At 36.3% G+C, this 26,509-nt stretch overlaps 2 protein-coding genes across 8 annotated transcripts; both read left to right on the top strand.

Moving 5' to 3' along the window:
- The first annotated feature begins 1,224 nt into the window (after window positions 1–1,224).
- Window positions 1,225–7,726, top strand: LOC122406017 (uncharacterized). The gene is made up of 3 exons (XM_043411169.1): window positions 1,225–1,601; window positions 1,684–1,767; window positions 2,324–7,726. Exons 1-3 carry the CDS (start codon window positions 1,569–1,571, stop codon window positions 2,522–2,524), a joined length of 318 nt encoding a protein of 105 aa, XP_043267104.1. The 5' UTR covers window positions 1,225–1,568; the 3' UTR covers window positions 2,525–7,726.
- A 667-nt stretch (window positions 7,727–8,393) lies between these two features.
- LOC122406014 (uncharacterized) lies at window positions 8,394–26,442 on the top strand. 7 transcript variants are annotated; one of them, XM_043411162.1, is made up of 4 exons: window positions 8,394–8,625; window positions 22,266–22,520; window positions 22,886–23,231; window positions 25,406–26,442. In XM_043411162.1, the coding sequence occupies exons 2-4, from the start codon at window positions 22,287–22,289 to the stop codon at window positions 25,780–25,782; spliced, it is 957 nt and encodes a 318-aa protein (XP_043267097.1). In that variant the 5' UTR covers window positions 8,394–8,625; window positions 22,266–22,286; the 3' UTR covers window positions 25,783–26,442. The 7 variants fall into 7 exon arrangements, with proteins under 7 accessions (XP_043267097.1, XP_043267096.1, XP_043267098.1 ...); XM_043411161.1 differs by lacking the exon at window positions 8,394–8,625 and adding an exon at window positions 12,304–12,773; XM_043411163.1 differs by lacking the exon at window positions 8,394–8,625 and adding an exon at window positions 14,951–15,163.
- The last annotated feature ends 67 nt before the right edge of the window (window positions 26,443–26,509 follow it).

The raw sequence follows: 26,509 nt of genomic DNA, 5'->3' as shown, positions 1-26,509 counted from the left end.
CCTACCATCAATCAATATTAACCATAGGAATCGAATCTCGAGGGAATAGTACTTAACAATTAAATGGTTTCTTATATATCTTACTATTTATATGTTATCTGTTTTATTTCAGTCTTTTTAAAGTTTGAAATTTTAGTTTGAAGATAAATCATTTTCTGGAAACGCATAATGAAAGTAACACGTCTGCAGTTACTCCCGGCAGCATGCCTACTGGCTGGATATAATGCACTACTCTCGAGAGTAAATAACTTTCAGAATTTACTCTCACGTGGATAGGCACCTTAATTCGAGTTATCTGAAATAAGACGCCAGACGCCAAAGTAGAAGGAAAATCGCGCAATCGTCAGAGAATATACGATTCCGATTGGATTTTCGTGAACCATGACACAGCAGTAGCTTATACTTATTAATGATGTCGCATTCTCGTATATCGCAACATCTTAATTTACGCATATACTAATGTAAAAAGTTAATGCAGCAGATGCGCAAAGGTTAAATTTAAGGGAGTATGTACTACTGTCTGTGATATAGCGTTCATTTCTTTCATCCAACATTGATTTTACTCCGTTGGAGGGGGGAAGGGGGGGGGGGGGGCAATATTTTTTCAGTTTTCTGCGGTGATCCGAGAAACACATACTATTATTGAGGTCCAAATAATTGTACTTTAATTATGGCGAAATCTATTTTCGTGGTAGAACTCATTGATTTTTACCTCTACATATTTTTCACATTCGTTCGGAAGCGTCGTAAACCCGAGAGCCGGTGTATAGACATTTCAATTATAATTACATTTTCGAAATCGCACGTTCTGCTATAAATGAGAAAAAAATGAATGAAAAAAAGGTACTACATATTTCTGTATATGACGAAGTCTGACGCTTCGGCCGGCTATGCAACGCCGCCGCTGCATGCGTACACCCTCCGTGCGTGACGTTCGATTTTTATTTTATTATGAAAAAAAATTATATGCGGAAGCGAGGATGTGATATTGATTTTGATGACCTAACGGCGAGGTTTCATTATATTTTAATAATGGTACACAAACATATAAACATAGGTTAATATACGCCTCTCAGTTTTAGCAGCTCATCATATGCGCTGGCGGTTGATATCAAAGATGCATCCCAGTTTTTCTGCACGACCGCGGCTCTATTCAATCATGTAACGACGACGTCATCGTGCATCGTGTGCGCCCTGGACGTCAATCGAGAATGAAGCAGCAATAGTGCTGCCATCGTGTTGCCGCTTATATGACGTCGGCGCGGTGGTAGCGAACTAGAGGCGAACGCTGAAACATCGTTTTTTTCAATTTCAATTTCAAACATATACCCGGTAGTCGGCGGCGTCGGGCGGTCGCGATCAGCGGTCAGGTCAGGTCAGCACTGTCAGCAGATGGTTGTCAGTTGTTACAGTCACGACTCATCCTCGAACGACCTGAGGCCAAAATCAATGAAACTTCGAGGAGCGATCTCCACTGCAACAGTATTTTTTTGAAGCAAAAAATTGTTGTCCTTCACGTCGAGTATAACGCTTTTGCGTTTCATAATTTAGCATTAATTTTTATCGCGATGGATGCGACCATCGTGAATCTTGAGCAGAGTGTAAGTTTTTCATACGATCTAGGTTAACCACTAAATCACAAATGGATCAATTCATAACTTTTCTGTGTTTACAATTTTTCAGGTTAAGGACGCCGATGGAAAATTGGGTATGATCACCTGGCGAATCGACGCTTTCGAGAAAGAATTTCAAGACCCTGATAACGAGGTGAGGGTGATCATCTGTTGCAAGTCAATGCTGATATACTTTTTTTCATTCGCTCGTATTATATTTGGTCATTTATTACAAATCTACAATGATCATTATTAACGTGATATATTTCATACAAGCACCCATATAATCTCAAATTTATGCATTTTTTTTTCTAACCCGATTGGATAAACATCGTATAGGTTCGATACTTTACCGGTACAGAAATATTTTTTAAATCGTGTATGACGTGCGTGTATTAATAAGAAATAAAAGAAAGTAAGTAATTTGAAATCAATGAAAAATGTCCGTTGGTCCCGTTGAAGCATCATTCCAACTAATGATTGAGCGTAGTTCATGAAGAATTAATTGTAAATTAAATGAATTACGATTATTTATCGGCAATTACAAACATTTATGCATACTTTATTTATATCTAAGAATTATCCTAGTGTATAGAATTGATTGCAAAGTTGTTTTGTTTCAAACTTTGGACAAAAATATACATCATTCGTAAAAAAACTGAACAAGTTTTTGATAGTGGCATTATTTGCAATCTCTTTTCCACTTTCAGGTATCAGTGCTGCGACTTCTCCGTTCTGTGACGCAGGTTAAAGAAGAATATCAGACACTGCGTCAGGACATCCTTGAGGTGCAACAGTTGCAGAAACAACTTTCAGATTCTTTGAAAACTCAGCTGACCCAGGTACACGGTCACTTCAACATTTTGCGAAATAAAATTTTAGGACAAAAGAAAGTCCCCCAGCTCAAATAAGTCGACGAGTCAATTAGACATAAATGCGCAATTCTGTACTTCCACGAGTATCGTTTGAAAAAAGTCGAAAAAGTTTCTGAAATAGACATTTCTGTTTTTATAATAGATGCGAATCTCTTTTTTTATACCAAAAACATATTATTCAATATTTATAATCAAGACTCAAACATTCTTTACCTTTACTTTCATTTGATTTTGGAATTAATGGGTGAAGAGAAATTGCATCGCTATATGGAAATACAATGAGACTTTTCGTCTAACAATTGTTGAAGAAATAACATTTAACTGGGAAATGAACAAAATTTGGTCAACCCTTGAAGCACTAGTTGCAATTCTTGCTGGAACGTTTGTGGAGAAAATGTCAATGAGATGAGTGATCAGGGATATTCCCAATTGTACATGAGTAACTTACGAATATCTTATTTCTATTACAACTATTATCGTTTTTTTCTCAACTTTTTTTTCCACAAAAAAAAATGAATTTCATCTTACTAAAGAGACATTTAGAATATAAACCTCTTTGGTTGATAGGATTCCTCGATTTATCATATCTCTGATCAAGATTTTCATAAGTGAAAAAAGAAAAAAGAAAAGTAGTCTGTCATAAATCTTGTTACAATTATTGCTGTTATTGACTGAATGATTAACCATGTAATTCTCTACATGTTTAATCATTTCTTCCAACATAATTTTTTAATTTTTCAACGATTCGGGGCGTGCCGAAAAAATGCTGCAGGAACATACTTTATAGTCCGGTTTTTTGTTAAAATTTTTTTTCTCCAGGTTTTTGAGGTTCCTTTCGTTCAAATATTCTTTTCAAGTTCAAACAAACTGAGAATAAAAGTTGAGAAAAAATGCTTTCTCCCGGTACTCCTCCTCATTTGAAATTACGAATATTTTCTACGAAATGGAAAAAATTCCTGATGTTATTTTTGTTCACGAGAAATGACCACCTCATTTTCAATGTGTCGACCTAGAGAACGGGTTAAGCATCGCTTCGTGGCCTGCAAATCCTCTACGGAGCACTGTGAGAGCCATGAAATGGGTGCAAATAAATTTTTAAAAAGGCAAACATTCTTTTGTGATAAAAATACCGTGACCTGGATCGAGATGAAAAGAATTTTCATCGCCCAGGGACATTTTTTTTTTCACGCGATACAACCTGTGAATAAGTAACGAGTCATGATTGGAATAGAAAAAAAAATAACTTTATGCTGAACGACTTTTCAATAATTTGTTAATACGTTTGTTCGCACGGGGGGGGGGGGGGGGAGGCTATAGCAGTGTTTTGCCTTTCCGAATACACAAAATGCACGAGTTGTGCTCTTATCAATGGTATTGGGGCCAATCGGTATGTACGAATGAATCGCTTTGGTCTAACGCGACCGGCAATTTTTTTTTCTAATTCTACGAAACAAATAGGGTAGACCGGAGCAAATGGGAACACCCTCCCGAAGAAGTGAAAATTTTTTTCCCCAGCATGGAAATTTACAAAATTTTATTATTTTACTCAGAACATTTGTTTGAGACTTGATATTCGATACAAAAATGGAATTTTTTCGGGAATTGAAAATTTTTTTGGAAACAAACAATCGACTCACGCAGTGGAGGATGAGCCTCGGAGGAGTGATGTTCATTGTGAAATTGATTATTTTATGCAGTATTCAGTTTTTGAAGTATTACGTCCTCAATCGAATAACGAAACTTGACAATTTTTTAATGAGGAAAAAACATTATCAATTAGCGGGAGGGAGACTTTGCCCGGCTTTTTCGTTTTGCCCCATTTTTATCTCCTATGCATTCTCATCTTTGACAGCATTGGCGTCGAAACGAATTCAGACGTTCGCAGCGTCGTGGTCATGACCAGTGCACCCTAACTAGAAATCTTGGGATCGATTCTTGCACTGGTTAATTTTTTTTCTTCAATATAGCTTATATTCATTTCCAATTGAAAGAATAAAAAAAATAAGAGTTTAAAATAAAAAAGATTTATTTTTAAAAATGTGAGAAGGAAGAAATCGCCCTCAGTGAAGAAAGCTATAAGAGCGAAAAGTTCGCCGTGATGTCCCCAATGCATAACAGCTATGAGAGCAAAAAGGACGCCCTATGTCCCCAGCATATAAGCCTACGGGAGGATGTGAGAGCGAGAATGAAACGCGCCATCAGCGCCGCCACATTTGAGAACTAACGCTGGAGACATGTCCCCACTAAAGTTGGCACAAAAGATCTGCATAGGCTACATTTACACGGCCCTCTTAGTCCGTTTTAGTTATATCAATATAGATATACAAAATGCATATCTGTCGATATATATAAATATACCCGTCTGTATATACAAAACCGGAATAAGAGGGTCGTGTATAAACATAGTCATAGACTGCTCTTGTATGTACGTCTGAATTCGTTGGCATTTGGGATCCAACATGTGGGCGGGGCCTATTCAAAATGGCGCAGAAAAGTACCAGTGGCATATGAACATCTATGTGTCACATTCATTTTCTGCCAAAACGTTGCTAAGCTTAGAAACTATTTGTGATTGGGCAGGTACAAATCCTGCCCAACGTAATGTTGCTAAAGGCGAACGGGTGTTAGCAGCTGATCACATAATTAAATGCGGTTTAAACTATGAAAATGAATCAAATGACGAAATCAGTAACGTGTTTATAAACCGCTTGTATATACGTAGGAAATTTTCTTTTTCCCGGTGTTGCACGTGAAGAATATTTTGCCGGGTGCATTTTTACAGTTTCATTCAAATTTCCTTGCAATTGATAGAATTTACAGAAAAACACGTATTAACTGTCTACTCTCATGCTTCCTTTTTCTGTTTCCATCCTCGGCCACTAGATGTCACGTCTCTTTATGTTGGATCCCATTAGACGGAAAATTTATATCGTTTTTTTCATTAGAATATGACTGTTGAAATTCTACGTAAATCTTAAAATTTGAACGTAATATTTAATGAAAAATACTGCTTCTGATTTTTGGTATACGATTCATAGAAGTGGGAACTCTCGTGACGAAGTTTACCGCGCGCGGAGAAGCAAAAAAATCAAAAACTATTTTATCCTTGAATATCGTAGATTATTTATGTTTGTTTATGAATTAGTACGATGAGGGATACGAAGTGAAGTTTTCGTGTCCTCCAAACCCGACGACACGTTCGTTAGTGATAGAAATCGATCATGAAGTCGTATATTCCATTTTTTTTTCAAAAGGGAATATACGACTTTATGATGTAGGGAATCGTGCGTTTTTATTGCTCGTAATGAATTACAAGAATAGATTACAAGGGAATAGAGAAACGTTGATTGCCTTGACAGATGCGTTATTGGTGATTGTATTCGTGATGAGTATTAAAAGTAAAAATAATTCGCGACGAAAAGTTTAGTTTCGTCGTGGGTTCGATATATACTAAAATCTTGTCGTCTTCTTCACGTAGAGAAGTCATATGAACTCGTAGTATGAATTATCTTGAGGCAACATCGTAGAAATGTCGCGACCGCGTACTTTTGTATCGAAAAATGCAGAAATGTCGGTAGCAAACGGAGCAAGAACGAAAGATAACCAAAAATAAATCGAGTGGATCAATAAAACAATATAACGGATATTCCTTAAATCGACAATAGAGGACAAAGATTGTGAGCTAACGAAAGTGCAATCTGCATTTTTTGATGAAATTATCTGACTACGCACAAATCTTGATGAATCCTCGTGTGATCTCACTTTCATATTTATCAGAGATACTTTTTCAACACGTCGATTTTTTTCGACAGCGATGAATTTCGATTGAATGAACGAGCAAATGCTTGGATATGGCTAAACGAAGTTAATTTTCTGTATTAAGCACACCATAGAATCGAAAAAAGATAAACCAACGTTCGAACAACCAGACGCTAACGTTTCTCGACATCATTGGAAATCATTAATTTGAAGTTTTTCACACTTCTTTAAAAAAAAAAAAATACGTTCGTTATCGGTTATGTAAATGAATATTATTTTCCTGCTGAAAAAACGTAGAAAATTAATGTAACCTTGAGAAAAAAAATCATTATTCGAGGTTTTATTGGCGAATTTCACTAGAAAATGAACATAGAATTAGTATGAAAAAAGAAAGAAAGTTGGAAGCTAGTTTCGTCAATTTCCAATGTTCACGTCACTCTGTCGTTTACTCTACGATCGCGTGAATGCTAATAATGAAATTCATCGAGCAATAGATTATTCAAGATTGATGGAACGATTTCATAAAAGAAAGAAGTATTTGTGAAATTATTGAATCATCGAACGAACCAATAAATGTAAAGCGACAACAACAATACGTGATCAACCTCTGATGTTTCACAATTGTTGTCGTTCCATATATAGTATTCATATACACTGTAGTGATTTAGATGATAAAAATGTCATAGTGTTAAGCATTGAAGAGAAAAATGGTCTGTAACACATTCTCACGTGCCAAAAAAATTACACAATTATGTTTTTTTTTTTTTCATCTCATTTTTTCATCTTTTCATCTATGTTTCTCGACATTTGAGACTTGGCACGAATACTAGTATGTACTATCATGCGCACCGTAATTAAACTCTGGTAAAAATATTCAATACTCGCGTATGATGTGAGCAAGTACATCTATAATACTGCACTTGCTTTGCACAAAAACTCATGAAACTTATTCACGATCCGAAAGTGGAAAATCCCGTTGTCAGAGAGAGAGAGAGAGAGAGAGAGAGAGAGAGAGAGAGGGAGAGGGGGGGGGGGGCGTGAGACAAAATTACAACCTCGAGCTTAACGTCGTATTATTCTCCTGTGTCGTAAGTCATGAAAAATAATAATGAATAGAGTATGAAAGAATATGAATTCGTCAAACAGTAACTTCTCGTGATTACGGGGAAGTCTCTATGTTGAGCCAACAAACGTTCAATTTCATCGTGCGTTCTCCTGTCCGATTGACGGAATTCCAGAAACGCTTTCCATTTTTACTCGTTTATATTTCACGCACGTTTATTCTGATCTACCATTTTTCCCCATATCCTTTATAATCCAATTTTACAACTACGATTGCTCAACTATTTCGATCATTTTTTCGATATAAAAAATCTAATACATGCATACACGTATGTATACATATCTTTATTGAATCTGTACCTTTTTAGATATTTATCGTATATATTATTGTGAAATAAACTGTTACTTATGTGTAAAGTTGAAGTTATTTGTTGCTATTCCTTGCCAGCCATGGAACGCGTATCGCGGGTGGGGGTCGAAACAGCGAACGATCAAAATAGCGAACAGGCATCGAACCCCCACCCCGTATCGCGATCAACCAGGCTCTCCACCAAATTTCGGTCCATTCAAATTTTAACGAAACGAATTATTAACGAAAATAACTAGCTGGGAAATTCGCTATTATACGATAACTGATCAAATGAGTTTCGTATAATCTATTCATTTTTACCAGTTGCAATTTAAATTATCGTAAAATTTTTCTTATTTTTAGTCTATTTTGCTGAAATCGTATAGTTCTTTCGCGTAGCCTCCATGCTCCTAAACACATTGATGGCTTGTTTCAGAAATGTTAAATATTCTCTCATTGATATTCATATACCAATGAGGGTAAATGTTTACTCTCCTGCTCGTTTATTCATTCAAACACGCGTCCCACAACTCTTATTAATAATAATTTTCGACTATTGATCATATCCATTATAATGATAGGCAGCTCTTCCTGTTAAAAGCAGAAAAACAGGACTGTCTCAAGTTATGCAGTGGTGTATTAGCCGTGAGATATGACTCATTTTTCCCACGTTAAAGATAAGTATCCGCCGCAGTCTTTTCAGACCCCGTGCTGCGTTACACGCTATCATTTTTTTTCTAAATTTATCATTTTTTTCATTCGTTTGCAGGCAAATCTCGATAAATCTCTCGATGAAGAATGGAAATTCGTTTGTGCATCAGATGGCTGTGAAGAACGCGAGAATGAAGAAATAAGTTTCCTTTCAAGGATTTCGCGTGTAGAAGGATAAAAATCGGAAGTTCACCGTTCCTTTAATCTCAACGTTTAATTCTTCGCCTCTGAGAATAGATTTCTTTCCATTCTCCAGGTATTCTTTTTGTAAAACTTTTTCCGTAAATATTTAATTGAAAGTCAATATTGATGAGTAAAATGGCATGTATCATTGAGAAAAAAGATTTTTTAATATAACCAAAAACAGGAATTATATCACGATAAAAAAACAGAAGTAAGTCAGTGACTAGCGATGCGTCACACGATTAGAAAACTCTTTTGCAAAGAACTTTACAGATCCCGATTAAACTAAATAGAATAATCCGCGAGACTGGACAATCAATCATCGATGCGAGGAGAGCAATCGATGAATATTATTCTCATACTGTTTGAAATTGCAGTTGATACTGTGAATTTTCAACATAATTATGCATGACCGCTCCGAGTTTCATGGCTCATTTGAAATTAAAAGCGAATCGAAACTCATTCAGCGTGTTCAAGCATCCTAGGCTTTTTTTTTTACTCATTACTATTCGAATAGGACTTTGCTGAAATATAGGAAATTGGAAATTAGTTGGTTCATGTGGTTTTATGATCGTCCGATTGAGACTTTTCTTTTGCTTCTCCTTCATTTCTTTCATACTTCTGCTGCTGTTTTCCGACGTACCGTTATTCATAGAGGTAGGATATTTCAGTGAAATTTTTCAAGTCTTTTTCCTAAATATCTCGTAACCCCCGCAATTGTACAATGATCGTTTCAATTGTGATCTTGTGTTTCCACAATCATGAAGTCATGCACGAAGCGAAAGAATAATTTTTAGCAATTTTTAAAGCCAGAGGAATTTCCATTTTCAAGCATTTGTCGTTTGGTAACATGCGAGTCTGCAAATTATTCGGATTATATAAATCGATTGTTCTCGGAAATTTTTTTAGTACAGAAAGAAATAATGTGAAAAATATTAATATGTACTACATGTAAATGTTTTATGCATGCGCAAAGCTTCATTATTGAAGTTTCTCAGCTGCGGAAAACATTGCAAAAAAACTGTATGTTCGATTGAAACTTAATAAATATTTTTGTATTCAGAATTAAATTCCCTTTTATCGAAATCTAAAAATTTATTAAAAATGTCTGTTTCAACTGCTACGTCCAGAAGGGACGAACGTAATCGAGAAATTTGTTTAGTTTTCACTGCCACCAACCTACACAAAGTGTAGGATTTTTGAAATGTAAAATTTTTTAATGGATATATTGTTTGGTCTAAATGAAATTAAAATAAGTGGATAAAGGTGCCTGTCCACGTGAGAGTAAATTCTGAAAGTTGCTCTCGAGAGTACTCTCACGACTGAGAGTAATACGCCTGCAGTTACTCTCGGCAGCGTGTCCACTGGCGAGTACTACTCTCGAGAGCGACTTTACTCTCACGTGGATAGGCACCTTAATTAAGGGAATAACCGAAATATTGCAATATTGAAATGATTAAGTAATCGAAATAATTTAAGAAATAATGAAGGAGTGCCTATATGGTTCCGTACGGGCCCTGAAGCAGGAGATTCGGTCGCTCAAATAATAGATAGTTGATAGGAATTTAGATTTATTGATAAGAAATGAAAAATAGGGGGTTCGACGAGAACAGAAATATATGTGAAAAGTATGCGAAAAGAAAAGATACAAAAAGGTTTACAATTTGAATGAGTCAAGGTACAATTTCGAAGATGAAAACAACCGTGAATTAGCGTTTACGCCAACTTACTCTCTCACACGAACGGGAACAATTCTCCCGTTCCGCTCCGCACACAATAACCGCGCCTTCAATCGACGCGCGGTTCACACACACGCACAGAATTAATTGGTTCTAAAAAGAATAACAAAAAGTGAGTCGCGAGACTTGATAACAGAACGTCCGTGAGGCAAGGGGCAAATGTTGCTCACTACGCATTTGTTGACGGAACCCAGACTAGCTGGATTACGGAGTTATCCCGAGGGACGACCGAGTGTCGGTTAAGAATCAAACGGAACTAATGTACAAAAACCCTCACCACGGCGACGAGAGCTCGAACGCGATCGTCGTGACGGGGTTTTCAGTGCATATCAGCACTTTAGTGTCTAAGTTATGACTTTAGTCGTTACCAAGGGTATCCACGAGCCACCTTGGAGGTCGCGATCAGGCGATGCCGAATCGGCGGATTCTAAGCGGTTGCTAAGGCACGAGGCATCACGTACTGACCGAATCAAGAATGTTCTAGCAGTTTTAATAAAAGAAATATTTTGAAGTTTAGAGGAATCGTCGTCAAGTCTCGTGCTTAAGGTAACTCCTGTACTGCATGCTAGTCAAATGAGTGCTAAATTTTCAAAACGCTTTTAGACCAAGTTTAACGTACCGATTAAATGTATTGTTAGTGGATTTGTATTGCAGCATATCTCATTAACATGTAAAAATATTAAAAAGGCTAGTTTTGCAAAACCATTAACTGATAAATGCAAATTTCCACGCTGACAGATTTTCACAGGTATTTTCAAAAGAATTATCTGCGTTTTTTGATCGATTTTATTGCAACAAGTCTCATTTTGTTCGTCAACTGATCCTCTATGAATTCACCATGTAGTTGTTTTTTTAACTTGATCGTTTCACTGTTGCAGATAATTGTTCATTGAGTGAAAAAACTTTTTCATTCATAATTTCTGAAGTAATGAGTTTAAAGGAAAATCTACGTGGTGAATTTGTAGAGGATCAGTTGAGGAAGAAAATGAGACTTGGTGCAATAAAATCGGTTAAAAAATACAAATGATTCTTTGAAAAATAACTGTGAAAATATGTCATCAGGAAAATTTGCATTCTTTGCATTTATCAGTTGATAGTTTTGCAAAACTATCATTTCAAATATTTTTTCACGTTAATAAAATATGCTTGAATACATATTTACTAACAATAAGTTTAATTAGTACGTTGAACTTGGTCTAAAAGCGTTTTGAAAATTTAGCACTCATTTGACTAGCATGCAGTACAGGAGTTACCTTAATGATAACCAAACGCGGGACGTGACAACAAAACTTTTACAGCGCGTTGAATTGATATTCTTTTTTTTTCAATCTTGCTGAAAACATGGAATTTTGCATTTTTTCGGATTTTCTTAGATTTAGATAGAAACAAATTTAATTCTAAACACAACATTTCTTATTACGTTTCAATCGAACGTGTATTAGTTTTTTGAAATCTTTCCCGCAGCTGAGAAGCTTCATTTGTGCATAAAACATGTACATATTAATATTTTTTACATTAAAAAAATTCCCGAAAACAATCGATTTTTTTGACTTCCTAAAGCAGGACTCCCCTTTAATGATTTTTCTTCATCGGGAGCCCCAAATAGTGTGTTCTTTGTTTGTTGGTTTGTTCGCAGATGTCTGGTGTGAGAACCAAAAAAATCCTCATTGAGCGACGATATATTCCTTGAACATGAAGACCGGTTTTTCCGTGTCCAGAAATGCCACAAACGTGAGTCAAGGCTATATCATCGAGATAAAACAGCGAGAGTTGTGCACGTGTGTTTGAGTTTCGTATATACGGCAAAACTCCTGAGGCGATGCAGTGTGAGGTTTTCGACCCTCACCTACGCTCATACCACCTTTTTCAAACCCACTAATGCTATATTCATACCCCTTAAGAAACGTAGCAGCACATTTGAAATTTAAATGAGCGCGCGCGGCATCGATCGATCCTCACAAGGCCCACCAGCTCTTAAACGCACTCCGCGCCGCGAAGCGGTACTACTTTACTTTTTACTATATAGCGCATGTGTTACCAAAATCTAGTGCGAAACAAGGTATGATCGCGAGCCACATGAACAACCTAGATTCGTGCCGTCGGAAACCCCGCCGCATTCGGAATATTTTGAGAATGCTGCTATTTTCAACCTTGCAAAATCTGAACATCTTCGACATTGTTCAATGGGAAAGAATGCGCGGTGCCGCGGGGCTTTACTAAAACGCTATTCACTGGAAATAAGAAATTTGTTGATTCAACTAAATTTTTGTGTTCGAAGAAACGAAGCCTCAGTACAGAGCACTCGTTGAGCATCAATTTCATTAATTTTCTCATTTCGCGGAGAAAATTATCATTTCTTTCGCACCGACTCTGAGGATGAATCATTTTTGAGTTCGCTGTGTGGAAACTACGACCAACACTTTATACCTTTCCTGAGACTTAATTACTGCGAGACTATTTCCTCGATTTCGGAATTCAGAAGGTAAGCTTTGGAGTCAAAGCCATATTTATGAATGTGAATTTTGAAGAGTTTTACGGTGATTTCTCGACCTCGATACCTGCTTTATTCAGAAATTTTAATATTTACCAATATATCGATCCTGTTCATATGGTGGGGGGTGGTGATGGACTGAACTAAACTTCAAAAAAGTGGCTTATAGCATCGTCACGTCAATTATATGTACTGTACCGTTATTAATTTGGGTCGTTAAGTTTGACGAGAGAAGTTGTTGAATTTAACAACACATAATATTTAATATGTATTTTTGTAGTAGTAAATTTTTTTCCAAAACAATCGATTATTCCAACGAATGTGCTGATAACAATCGCATTTTTTCGAAAAAGTTATCAATACAAGCGTCGATTTATTTTTTGCGGTTACATGCACGCGAAACAATTGTCACTTTTGCACAATGATCCGACATTTCTTCTCGTTGTATATTCGATAAAAACTTCAAAGCTCCGACGCATTGCTACCGGAAAGTTCATGATTGATGGCTGACCGCCGAGTATTTCAAATAGTCCCTTTCGATCGATTACTTTCTTCATTTATTATGTTGTGTCTAAAAATTTCACCAAACCCTAGCGGATTGTACGATCAGGCATCGGTCAAAAAAAGTACAAAAACGACCGAAGTTGGTCGTTTTTCGGTTGTTTTCGACCAATTTCGGTCGTTTTTGTACTTTTTTAGACCAATGCCTGGTCGTACAATCCGCTAGGGAAATGCACGTTTTTTGAATTTGAATTAGCCAACCATAAATCCTTTTCCCGTATAGCAGATAAGGTGAAAACTATTCAAAGAAATCATGCCGTGAAAATAACAGTTTCGTTAGTTATGCTATCGTTATCAATGACCATTGTGATAATCTATCCAGGAAGAAGCCATCGACCCGAAAAACTACGCTCGTATCGTTAAAACGTGATACTCTTTAGAAAATGTTTCCCAGGATCCCCCTTGTTGAAATTTTCTTTTCCCGGGGCAGTTGTACCTATTAGTTAGACACGATATGTCGGAACTTCGTAGTCACAAATGTGATTAAAAGCCCGATAAGCAATGAATTCGTCATTTCACATTCCAGAATATCTTTGCAAAAACGTTGCTTTTATTTTCTCTCGAATAACTTGACGCTAGTAGCCATTTATTAAAAGTTCCGGAAAGGTTCAGTCCAAATAATAATCCTCGAGATGCGATAAAAACTGTAAAGTTAAACTTTGCCTGCAATAAACGAAACAACAGTCCCACTGTGAAAATCGTCTTTATTTATCGCCAATCACACATTTCTTTGGTGCCTTTTCCTCGAGTGTAACAGCTCACAATTTATTTGAGGATTTTCGTACGAGTGCTGTATTTTTAAGCAAACTTGTGTGACTGAGTGAAAAAAAAAATTCTCCAACAAACAAGCAATGATCAAAGATTCTCTTATTTTTCATCTGTCTCTACTTTTATAGGCACGAGACGATAAACGACATACGGCGTAAAGTGTTTCTTCTGCTGTTGTATAAATAAGAACGTTGTTTTATTTTTTATTCTCGATAAAAAGGTGCAGCTTCATCGAAAATGAATCTCTAAAATCCGATGTTAAAATTTTGAAAATGTAATTTAAACGATCATTTTTCAAAGATGATTTTATTTTCTGAATTTGGTAGTGCGCCTCGAGAAGATGATCAAACAACGATCTAATTAAATTGAAGTGCGAGTCGGGCGTGGCGAGCTCATTTTTTTTGCCGGTCTATATGAAATTCAATTTTCCGGCCATGGAAAGTTAAATTCTCGGGGCCGTTTGTAGTATACATACACGCTGTGACTAATAAAATTAAAGGCCTAGCTAAGAAGAGTCTGAATACACGATGAGTAAGAGAGTTAGCGAGTATATTAAAAAATATATATATATATATACGTCAACTTATAATATTCTCCGAAATGCTACAGTCAATTAATCATTAAAGAAACGAATTTTGAAAATTTTCGAAAACAATTGGAAACGCTATCGCTCCCGGTAAAGAGTCTCTGGCAGCAACTCGTCATAACATAAATGTACTTGTCTCAGAGTCGCTGCCGCGACTCTAGATCCCGGTACTAGCGAAGCCAAACAGAACAGAGATCTGGGCGCGGATATACAAAAGTTGCTTCTCGACTTATTTGAACGGCATTGCTGTTCGTGTGGTCCGGCTGAAAGGACGAACCGGTTGGTGGTACATTTGTGCGCGTCTATATATAGTTACACAAACGCAAGATGGGAAGTTGCTGCGAATTCGAGTGAAAAGCAGCAAGCAGCGCCAATTTTTCAGGAGCTTCTGCTTACTGGTGCTGTTACTGTTTTTCGGCCTACTTGAATAAAAATTATCGCATCTTTTACCATCGTTGATATACAGGTGATTCTTTGACTCTTGGATCTATCGCATTCCGTCAGCCGTTGTTTCCTCGAGGAGTTTGAATAATGGGAACGGAATCAAGATGGGTGTTTGTATATCAAATTGTTCGACTAAAAATCACGTTTTTTTCATTATTATGAGACCTCAGATTGATCTGTAACGTTCCGAGCGTTTCATAACTATATGTGCTGCATACCTATATATGTTTATTTTTTTTTCTCATAATTCGTCTTTGCTAAGAAAGCAGCGTAAACGTTACGGAGTTTCCTGACTCCTTGACAACTTTACTTGCGTTCCGTCTCTCTTAGAAAAGTGTGTGCTGATATAAATAAAAATTATAATGAGTGCTTTGTGCACCAAAGAAACGCTGTGCAAATGTCTACGGAGTGTGTAACGAGTTGGAAAAAAATAAGCCGCAGACGCTCGTCGTGAAAGGTATGCTCGTGTGCTCGGAGAGCTCTTGGAATCTTTACGAACCGAGTCTTTCTTACTGTTCAAGACGCCTCAAATTCAAGATACCCCATTCCAACGGTGTTACCGTGCTAGGTTGGCCGGGTCGGAGTAAGCGAAACGTCATTGACCCGACCAAGTGTATCCGTCGAGTTTTCTTACCGTCAAAACAATTCATTATATCGGAGACAAGAAAATTACCACTTGATCATGCTTCAGTGATCATTCTGCTACAAAATTTTATAAATGAACGTCAAGTATTAAAAAATCGCAACCTTACCTATATATAAAATTACCACTCAAAATCGATAATATCACTTTGAAATTACAACAATTACATTTACAAGCAGGTTTCGTAATAAATGGCACAAAGTTTAAGCAGAGCAATTATATATTTTATTCAATGAATTTTGATCTAAAAGAGTTATCGAATAACTAGGCGTTGCAGTGGTCGAAAAAATGACTCTAACTCTTAACGACAAAGGGCCTCGTGCGTCGACCTCTTTCTCTATCTGTATATATTCATTTTATGAACAAAATTCTAGAGCTACGAGCATGCTCATACATATTGTTGAGTCAATTATTTTTGCTCGTATTCCAATAAATAATAAAACCATATCATTGCAATCAGCTCAAGTACGGGTAATATTTTTTTTTTCCAAATATTCTTTTTGCAAAATTTTTAAAAACAATTTGAAGTGTTCGAGAAAAATTTGGCGTGCATGGTATCTTAGAGAATGCACTCTCCATCGACCTGTATCAGCAGCAACTTTGAGGAAACTTAAGGAGTTTCGGTACAGGCGATACAATGCTGCCATGCTAACCCATGCTAAAAAAATTAAAAAATTCAAAAAGTTCAGGATTTTATAAAATTTGGTGAACATATTCTTTAGTGCCAAATTTGACTATACAATTTTTTTAAGATTTTTCTTCTACACAGTTATCGAGTAATTGATCACTAAAGTTCACGTGTATAAGCATAGCGTTTCCATATATATAGGTATACATTCCGGGCATAAGAAATCTGCTTTAATGCGTAATTACTCGATAACTAAGTAGAAAAAAATTTTGAAAAAATTTGTATTTTCGCACTTGATGTTGAAGAACATTATCACCAAATTTCATCAATTTCTTAACATTTAGACTTTTGTACCGAAACTCCTTAAGCTTTGATCGAAAAAATATCTGCAAGGCTGATTTCTTGTTTCCAGAATAAATTTTTATAGGTTCTCGATATCATCATTTTTTTAAAATGATGAAAAAATCTTATTCAGATTAAAACTTGTAGTAGCATTATTAAATGACAAAATCATAAAGAAATGATTCTATTAGAAATTTGTCGATAAACTTGAAAGCTGACGAAGCGGGCAGCTGGTACATATGGAAAAATTGACACGTTTTAAAGATTTTCGTCCAGTACGAGCGGTTCTGTGTGCGAAAAGTACAGTCAACGAAAAATACGAGCACATATAGCAGTCGAGGAAATGTCGGGTTGCTACAATCGGGACTCACCCCGATGGAGGGTTGACGCGCTTGTATATACTTGCTACACTTGGACAGTTTCAATTATGGAAAGATTTACTGGAGAGATGACACAATGTCGAGATGCCCGATGTAGAATTGACACCCTGCCGGCCCAGGTGGATTTTCGTGCTCTACACGTAAGATGAAAAGAGACATACGATCCTTCAAAACAAAGACAGAGCGATGATTCTCAACAACTCGAAAATGAACACCACTCACTGAAATAGAGAATTTCGTTCTCAGTGCGATGCGATGCGGCCCGCTCCGTCACTATAGCGTGCGTCGGCTTTAAGGACGCAAATCCAATAGAAACAAGCTGAACTTACGGATTCTCTGGCTCCAATAAGTGAAATGTTCCCAAAAGGCTCGATTTGAATGCACTAAGTTATCATATCTCAAAATTGTTTCGACGGATTTACTTGCAAAAGAGACTAATAGAAAGGGAAAAATCGAAAAAAAATCGTCACCAGCAGTATTCAGATTCATTACTGAAATCGTTTCTCCGCGAAAGCCGTTTGAAAACGCTTTGACGTCATGTGCGTATACAAAAGTGCGGCAAGGCTCGTGCTGCACGGCTTTTTCTTTTGATTTGACATAAGGCGCCAAGCCGCTATACCACGTCTTTTCATTAACGTTGAAAAAAATAACGAGCATAGTTACAGGCGTTTCACTATATCATGAGTGATCCTCTGTAAGCGATGAATCGTTCAAGTGATTTTTTTCATTGTCCAGCAAGCCAAAATACTTTTGGCACAAGTCATTTTCTTATATTCACAAACCAAATGTTTGCTAGACTCGACTCGATAGTGACTAATTTTGATTTTTTTTTCTATTATTTATCGGTAAATACGACTTTAGTATATTTTTTATAACTGTTGAAAACATTTGATCTGAATAATTTCGAATGGAGAACGCTTCCGACGCTTTTTCAACAGCTGAATTTACGTATACATGATTGATAACAGTAAAACAGGTTGTCGAAACCTATACAGTTGTTATTTGATCATTAAAAACATATAATTGTGTCCATGACGCTGTCCATCGTGTGTGTTCAAGTTTCGAATATTTTGCTATCTATTTTCTTTTTAACACGCTGCTATATGCACGACTAACGGTCTTGATTGATTTCGTTTATTTGTCTCTATCCCAGTTTAATTTATTCAAATATTGGTTGGCTTCGCGTACGTTCCATGTAACAAAAAAATCGATCATTTCACTCGATTTCACTGGCTCTTTCTCTTTTTCGTTCTCTCGTTCATTTTCGAGCCTCATTACTCTGCCGGCTGATCTGAACGGAAATATACGTCACAGCCGTTCTTCTTTTTCCATCTTCCTCATTTTCTCTTTCTCGTTTCTCTTTTCTCTTGGTTATTTGGAACCAGTACGAGCCTATCGAATGACACGAACGCGGAGAAACGCCACATCGTTCTAATGACCTACTCCTACACACTTTACGGTGCTCTTGAATCGCTTGAAATCCAGACGGTGAATGTGCCTTGGCTCGAACAGCCGCGGAGTGTACAATTCCGAGTTCAGTATTGGATGACCGGTTAATCAGTCAGGACACGCAGCAAAGTTTCTTTTTGTCTCTTTACCTTTCGCCCGAGTACGTATCAACCGGTTCCTATCGATCGATGCCACTTCAAAGATAATCACGGAATTGGTGGGTACCGTAGCTTTGTCTATCCAACCAATTTAATTTCAGTACATTACTTTAACAACTCGAGAATATCACGCGGCTCTCTCCTGCTAACGGATCAAAGGTGATTGGCGCTCTCTTGACTTTTCTGAAGAATATGGAAGAATCGTGTTGCAACCGGACAATTGCTCCAACAATTGTGTTCCACTTGGATGAATTCGATCGTGCATTATTCACACGAAGTGGTCACAAGTTTTTTTGAAGTGTCGACTTATTCAACAACGAGTTTCGTGTCTCAAATAAGTTTTTTCTCTACTTCTTGATGAATCTGCAGCTCGAGCGAACCGTGCATGCATGGTCAACAATCATTCTACTGGCTTCGGTATGAATCGAAGATTCATACCCAAAAAAATTGTAAAACTAATCATTTTTGTCGTCCAAAAGAGTTGACGTAACGTTTACCTAATGATAATTTACGTCGGATTCTTTCTCTTTTTTTCTCTTATTCGTAAAGATTGAGTCGACTGTCACACGAGTAAATGGTTATTTGCCGCTTCACTTAAAAGTTTTATATTTTTTTCTATAATATCATTTTTGTTTATTCCGATAAAATATTTTTCAGTTATATCCGCACACGTGGATCGGTCTAACGAATTATTATATTATATTTATATTTATAAAAAAAAGGTGTTGAAAGATTGTGAAATTTATGACGGAATGAGTATCGAAGATGAAGGTAGATGGGGGAATAATCGCTACCGCAGGATTACGCGATAATATTTATTTTAGGCAAAAATGAATATGTACTGGATAGATTTGCGAAAATTGTACGCTAGTTGCCGTGTAGTTTAGCAGTAAATTAATTATTGAATATTGACTTTTCTCTGACACTTTTATCACTCCAGCACATGAAATGTTATTGAATTTTTTCATTAGTTATATCCAAGATTTCGCAAAAAAAAAAAATCGATCGTTGTATTTCGTGGATATTCAAGAATAGGTACATACGTATTTTAGTTTTTCAACCTAACCGTTGAAAATCGGCTGAAAATGTTTTTAACAATATCTAATGAGAAATCATTCGGATTACACGACAAATATGGATTGGTAACGTTTGGCAACGCTGCATTCAATACATGTTCAATACATGTGACGTCAGTTCATCCTTTCGGTTATATTTTGTCGTTCGGTTGCTTCGCCACGTTTTTTTGGCAGTTTTTACAATTTGACCATTTTTATCCCAGTAAACTTTTTAATCGTTTGTTTTTTCATTTTCCTCCACTAGAATACTACTTTGCACAGTAAACTCACTTCATAATCTATAAAATTTGTAAACAGAACAGAACCGAAAGCAACGACAACTGTCGCACCACGCTAGTCAAAATGAACACTCTTCAAACGTTTTTTCAATAATAAAATTGTACAAAAATGTTGGTCCTCATCTATCGATTATATTTCTAAAATAGTAAAATTATTATTTTTAAGTAAGTTTCGTCTTTTGAAATTTTCGAAACATATAGTTGGTGCAAAGATCACGTACCCGTCACCCATAAGTCTCGATATTCATAATATATTTTTGTGGCGCTCTCAGAATTAGAGGATTTATTATATCAATCTTTCAAAATCGAAATATTTCTATTATTTCTCAAACGTTATAACGATTAATATATACAATTGTAAAATAATCTATGAGAAAAAAAAATATCTTGTGTCATACCAAATGAATTTGTTAATTTTTTGAATAACGCAGAACATTTATAAAAATCTTAAGCATTTGGAATGGTCGCGAAAGCAATTTCACGTTTTAGCAAAATTTTGTTTTTATATCTTTGAAATAAAATTTGATGATCATTGAGAAATTATACTCGTATAAGATTTTCAGAATTTTCGTTCAATATAAAGTTTCTCTGTAACGTTGATCCAATAAGATAGAATCATATAAATATTCCTTATAACGGAGCTTTGTTTGAAAAAAAAGAGTGGTTCGAGTATTTGAAACATGAAACGTTGAATCGAGGATCACGTATGACAGAACCTTGGTGCTCAATGCGATTTTATAAAAGTACGTGATTAGCATTAGTGTTTAGATGTAGAAATGTATCTTTCTATTGTCTTTCGTAAATTAAGGAGGGTGGCTACCGACGATACAATGTTGCCATGCTAAACCATGTTAAATACATTAAAAATTTCAAAATGATAAGAATTTAATAAAATTTGGTGAACATATTCTTTAGGGCCAAATTTGGCAATACAATTTTTTTAAGATTTTTCTTCTATACAGTTATCGAGTACAATTTGATCACTAAAGTTCAAGTGTTATAAGCATAGCGTTTCCATATATATAGGTATACATTTCGGGCATAAGAAATCTGCTTTAATGCGTAATTACTCGATAACTAAGCAGAAGAAAATTTTGAAAAAAATGGTGTCTTCGCACTTGATGTTGAAGAACATTATCACCAAATTTGATCAATTTCTTATCATTTTGACGAGTGTAGCCACCCTCCTTAAATGCATAAAAATATAAGCTATAATTTGACTTACCGCATGACATTGTAGCCACAATAATGCAAATCTATGAAAGACAAATGACGCGTGGAATTCAAATAACAGAGAGAGAGTAAAACGAGAGATTTGATTCCTTTTTTTTATAGGCGAAAAATGGGGATAGATTGCGTCTGTCGCACTGTTATTCTTCCTCGTACATTTTTGCGCAATTCCTGGTTCGAGAAAGCGTAACGATTGTTCAGATACTGTCGTTTTAATTGTTTTCGTATTAACACAATGAAAGGAGAAGAATCATAGATGAAAATTGGCTGCAAATCGGCTATGGAATATTTACCGAAAGCTCTCATCGATGGAACCATAATTAATTATATAATGAGGAACCCCGTCATAACTAACAGAAAAATAATAAAAATCGAATAAAAATATATTTCTCATCAATTGAAAAAAAAAACGAAATTTATACACGACTATTTATTCCGAAGGCACCTTCCTATAATCATCTGTTTGAACCAGTATCTATTCCAATGCCGTGGCATGTGAGCGACGAGAAGAAATTCTCATCCAAGACTTTACCCATAAAATGACTATTATCGTTGTGAAATTTTCTGCGAGGCTTTGCCCCTTCGTGTGAAAGAAAAAGTTGTGCTGACGATAACGATTGATTGTCTACGGCGCTGTACTGTTGCTTATTTCCATTGATTTCGTAGCTTTCTAATAACCGCTGTGACGGCAAACGCGTCGTTTCGCTTCATGCGGTAAACGCAATCCTGTGGAGGTTCGTACAACATGAAAAGAAGAAAAAAATTGGAAAAAAAAAACAAAAGAGGATTACTCGTATTATACTTTTTAGATTAATGAAAAAATCATCTTGCTTATTCGTATAGAGAAAACATCTAGGAAACTTATAATAAGACTTTTTTTAAATAATATGCTGAAATAGGTAGGAAAATATTAGTGATTATATTTCTTAACTATTTTCAGGACTCGCAGAATAGCAAGAGCATGAGGTCGTTGATCCTGGGCTCCGTACTACTCCTCGGAGCATTTTTCGTAATAGGAGTTGAGTCACATGGCAGACTCATTGAGCCACCTTCAAGAGCTTCGATGTGGAGATACGGTTTTGACACACCACACGATTACAACGATCATGAATCATATTGTGGCGGTTTCAGTAGACAGTGGAACCGAAATGGTGGCAAATGTGGTATTTGCGGTGATCCTTGGGACATGAAGAAGGTAAACAAGAAAAGGATCCTAAATGAATCATCTGCGATAATGAATTTCATTTATATTATTGGAACACAAGAAAGGCTCATTATGAAACATTATTACTTATTTCTTTAAGCATCAAATTCGACAATCGTTCATTGGAATAAAATTCCATCGAGTATTGAAATTTTACATGCAAAGTCTCTAAAGTAGACAACAGGTTCATAGCTTTGTTGAGCTACTAATTAAATTGTTTGTTGTGTTTAGAAGGTGCGAATGAGAAAAAATTTTTTTCATTGGCGTTATGAAAATGAAACTTCCCCGAGTGATTATCTTATATTCTTTCTGCACTTACCTGCATAACTCATGTGCATTCGTTTAAAAACAAACAGCCAAGGGCTCACGAGAATGGGGGACTATACGGAAACAACGTGATAGTTCGTAAATATCGAACGGGATCTGTGATTCCAGTACGAATCGAATTGACGGCTAATCATCACGGTTATTTCGAATTTCGTACGTGCGCGATGACCGCACGAGGAGTCGATGTCACGGACGAGTGTCTCGACAAATATTTGCTCAAAATGGAGAATGGAACCGCTCGTTATTATCCCGGACCGGGTAATAGAATCTTCGAGGGTTATTATAAATTACCTGATGAGCTGACGTGTGCGCAGTGTGTTTTTCAATGGAGATACATCGCGGGGAATAATTGGGGCGAATGTGGAAACGGAACAGGTGAGCGAAGCACGGAAAAAAAACTATAAAACTGACCGCACCTTGGCGAATGCATTAAAAATCGTTTGCCGTATCGGTTGGCAAGTCGCGGTGCTTTATCCATCTTCGTTACGCTTATTCACACACCGGAAGTTGACCAATCGATGACAACGATATTGTAATCATGATTGTCATGTGAAATAAAATTTCGTTACACACGAAATCAGCGCAATGCATCGCTTCGCAACGCCTTTGCGACCTTTGTCCATTGAATGTATGATGTTCTTCGAAAATTTATTGTTTTGTCGGGTGGGGTTCAATATTTCGAATAACTGAATTGTAGAACGGTCGATATTTCGAAATTTTTAAAATTGTGATATCAGTTTGGAGAAAAATAAGTAATTCGAAATTCTTATTCCCGATCGACTATTCAGCAGATTGTGTGTTTAATCAAAAATTTCTTCTTTGAATTCGTATTTACCCGAAAATATATATTTCAATAGTTTTCATTTCAAATGCAATTTTAACAAACCATCCGAACGTCAAAAGTTCATATTTTCGAATTTAAAATGGATAGTAATTGTTTTACAGACAAACCAGAATATAGAGTAGCAAAAAATCGAAAGTGAATTTTTCGAGCCTATAAAACTTAAATATGCGATAGCTCGAAAAGGCGAAAGCCAAAATGACGATGTTTAAAATTGGAGATCACCGGTCTGAGTAAGTGAGTGAGTGAGACGCGTGTATTTGGAGCTCCATTGCATTTCTTTATTTTGATCGATCGATTTTCTAACGTTTTGCTATTTTGACTGTTCGACTTTTTGGTGTTTCAGTATTTCAACCTCAGTAATATTTGGTCTTTCGTCATTATATTTTCAAAATTGTGAATTTTCACAGTATCGCTGACTGTAGTAATTGATGAATCAAAAGAGTGATGGTCGCATTTTCGAAAAATCGATATTTTAGTCATCGTCCTATGAGCGATTGTTACATTCTATTTTCGATGTAAACGTGCTTCGAACCTTACAGTTTCTGCTTTATTTATTTTTGGCATTCAAAGCTCTAATCATTCGAAGTTTATAAACTCGAGATTTTAGCTGTTCGAAATTTTAGTCATTCCAACATTTGATCCCCACCCGTTTTGTCTCTTCTTCATGAACTGTAATTACGTGAAAGATCTTACTTATTAGTAAAAAGTTTCTCCCCAGCAATCAGGCGTAATTATAAGATTTTCCAACCTGAAATATTTTCGGAGGTTGTCCGCTTGAGAGATTTCTAATTTATAAGGTTCACTCGTGAAGCACGCGAAAAAAAAATCGGAAAAGTAATTTTTTCTAAGTATTTTTCTTTAACTCTCGATACATACAATATTTTTAATTTGCATCATAATAGGATTTTTAAGGTCGATCCCCTGCGACAGCCCCAATCAAAAGTTATGTACCGTCTGCATATTAAAAGGGTTGATAATTCGTTCGGATCGCAATCAATAACTTTGTAAAGAGCCTATATACGTACTCGGTGCCAGCAGATATAGTACAAATATCATTTGCTTTCATAAAATTTATTCTAAAATTATTTTTGATCTGACATCGCGAGTAAATTTTTTGACGGAATTATCCGGGCTACTCTTCGACACACAGAAAGGTTGCCTATACAGACGACATTCGCTTGTTCGCTTGCAAAATATATCGTATGCAGCCTAAACCTTCGTACTTCTCGAGACTATATCTGTCAAACTAGATGGTCAATCACCTTGATTTTTTTTCACAATATCTGTGATATCCTGTTCTAGATCCTCCTCGTTTTTTATAAACTTCCTAGTTTTAGTACTAACAGTAGAATTAATAATGTGCTGTTTGCCTATGCATGGTCCATATGTTACGTGTTAATCGAGTCAATTTCAATTACATATATCTCGGGTTCGGGATGGTGAAACTTGTTAAAATTTTATAGAGGTATTGTTCATATGTTAAACAATACGTATGCCAAATTTAAATAATTTACTAATTTAACTGTCTCGTGGAGGAACCACCTTAAAAAAGTAGCGCGAGAATTTGGACAAAATTACACTTTTTTTCTTCAGTTGACAAATCAGATGAATCAATTTTGGAGAATTATCGAATTTGTGATAATTTTCAAGACCTGAATAATTCTGCTGTACGTTAGCAACTTTTTTACAACACTTTTTTTTTCAGGTGCCGTTGGTTGCGGTCCTCAGGAAGAATTTCGTGGCTGCGCCGACATAACGATAGGCGATAACGTTCCGCCGTTACCACCGAGGCCGAAAGTGAAACCGGGTGTCAAAATGCCCACCGAAACTCCAGATTATCCTACAGACACGTTCTACGTGCCCCAAATTTCCCGCAATTATTGGCTTTACAGTTTCATCATTGCTGGAACTTGTCTGGTCGTTGTACTTGCAGCTATGGCACTAATTTATGCATACTATTATCACGCGAATCGAGCCAAGCAGTGGCTTAAATCGAGACGGCTTTTGTCACCGGAGAGTCCACCGATCGCTCCACCGAGGCACAAGAGGCATTCGCTGTCCAATATCCAACTGCAAATATAAGACTAACAATGACAATTGATAAATAATACCGGTACACAAAAAAGTGGTCTTTACCTCTGACCAGACCCATCTATTTCCATATATTTTGACGCGCTGAACTCTAATCCAGGACAGTATACCTCTAAAATTTTAAGTTATTACCAAAAGACCTCGAAAATATGTAAAAATTGGTAAAAAATGGGCGGGGGGAAATCGCAATTATGAATATGAAAAACATTTCATCCGCCCAGAATGGGTGAAAATTGCGAAAAATCACAGTTATGAATATGAGAAATATTGTATTGACCAGGATCAAGTATGTTTTCAATATTCAACATTTTCGCTATTTACTCGAAACTCTGGAGGTATATCGATCGGCCTATCTGACACCCCGGACTCGGGTTCAGCGTGCCAAAGTACGTCAAAGATAGATAGGTTTGATCTGAGGTACAGACCACTTTTTTTTGTGACGATGTAATCAACGATTCATTGATATATTTACGCTAATACTGCTGTGAAGGGTATGAATGCGCAAGAATATGACGTTTCGACTGATCAAATCGACAAGTTTAGTCATAGTTGTGTGAACGTTATCGCATTTAAAAAATATTTTTCATCGTATGCACCAGACTGCAAATATACCTCACTATCATATCGTGTGTATATATACATATACGGATACTTTTTGTGTGTTTTTTTTTTAATTAAACGTATTTATTTGGTAAATTCGATCATTAATTTAGATTGG

The sequence above is a fragment of the Venturia canescens genome, chromosome 2, assembly GCF_019457755.1.
Source record: "Venturia canescens isolate UGA chromosome 2, ASM1945775v1, whole genome shotgun sequence".
NCBI classification, from domain to species: Eukaryota; Metazoa; Arthropoda; class Insecta; order Hymenoptera; family Ichneumonidae; genus Venturia; species Venturia canescens.
Note: the sequence above shows the minus strand (reverse complement) of the source record. Positions and strands in the feature narration are given on the sequence as shown.

Bases quoted from the DNA above. Each gene is read 5' to 3' on its own strand.
- LOC122406017 (XM_043411169.1), top strand. From the start codon at position 1,569: ATGGATGCGACCATCGTGAATCTTGAGCAGAGT. The intron at 1,602-1,683 runs GTAAGTTTTTCA...ACAATTTTTCAG, and splicing joins TCGTGAATCTTGAGCAGAGT to GTTAAGGACGCCGATGGAAA. The intron at 1,768-2,323 runs GTGAGGGTGATC...TTCCACTTTCAG, and splicing joins TTCAAGACCCTGATAACGAG to GTATCAGTGCTGCGACTTCT.
- LOC122406014 (XM_043411160.1), top strand. The intron at 22,521-22,885 runs GTAAACAAGAAA...AAAAACAAACAG, and splicing joins ATCCTTGGGACATGAAGAAG to CCAAGGGCTCACGAGAATGG. The intron at 23,232-25,405 runs GTGAGCGAAGCA...TTTTTTTTTCAG, and splicing joins CGAATGTGGAAACGGAACAG to GTGCCGTTGGTTGCGGTCCT.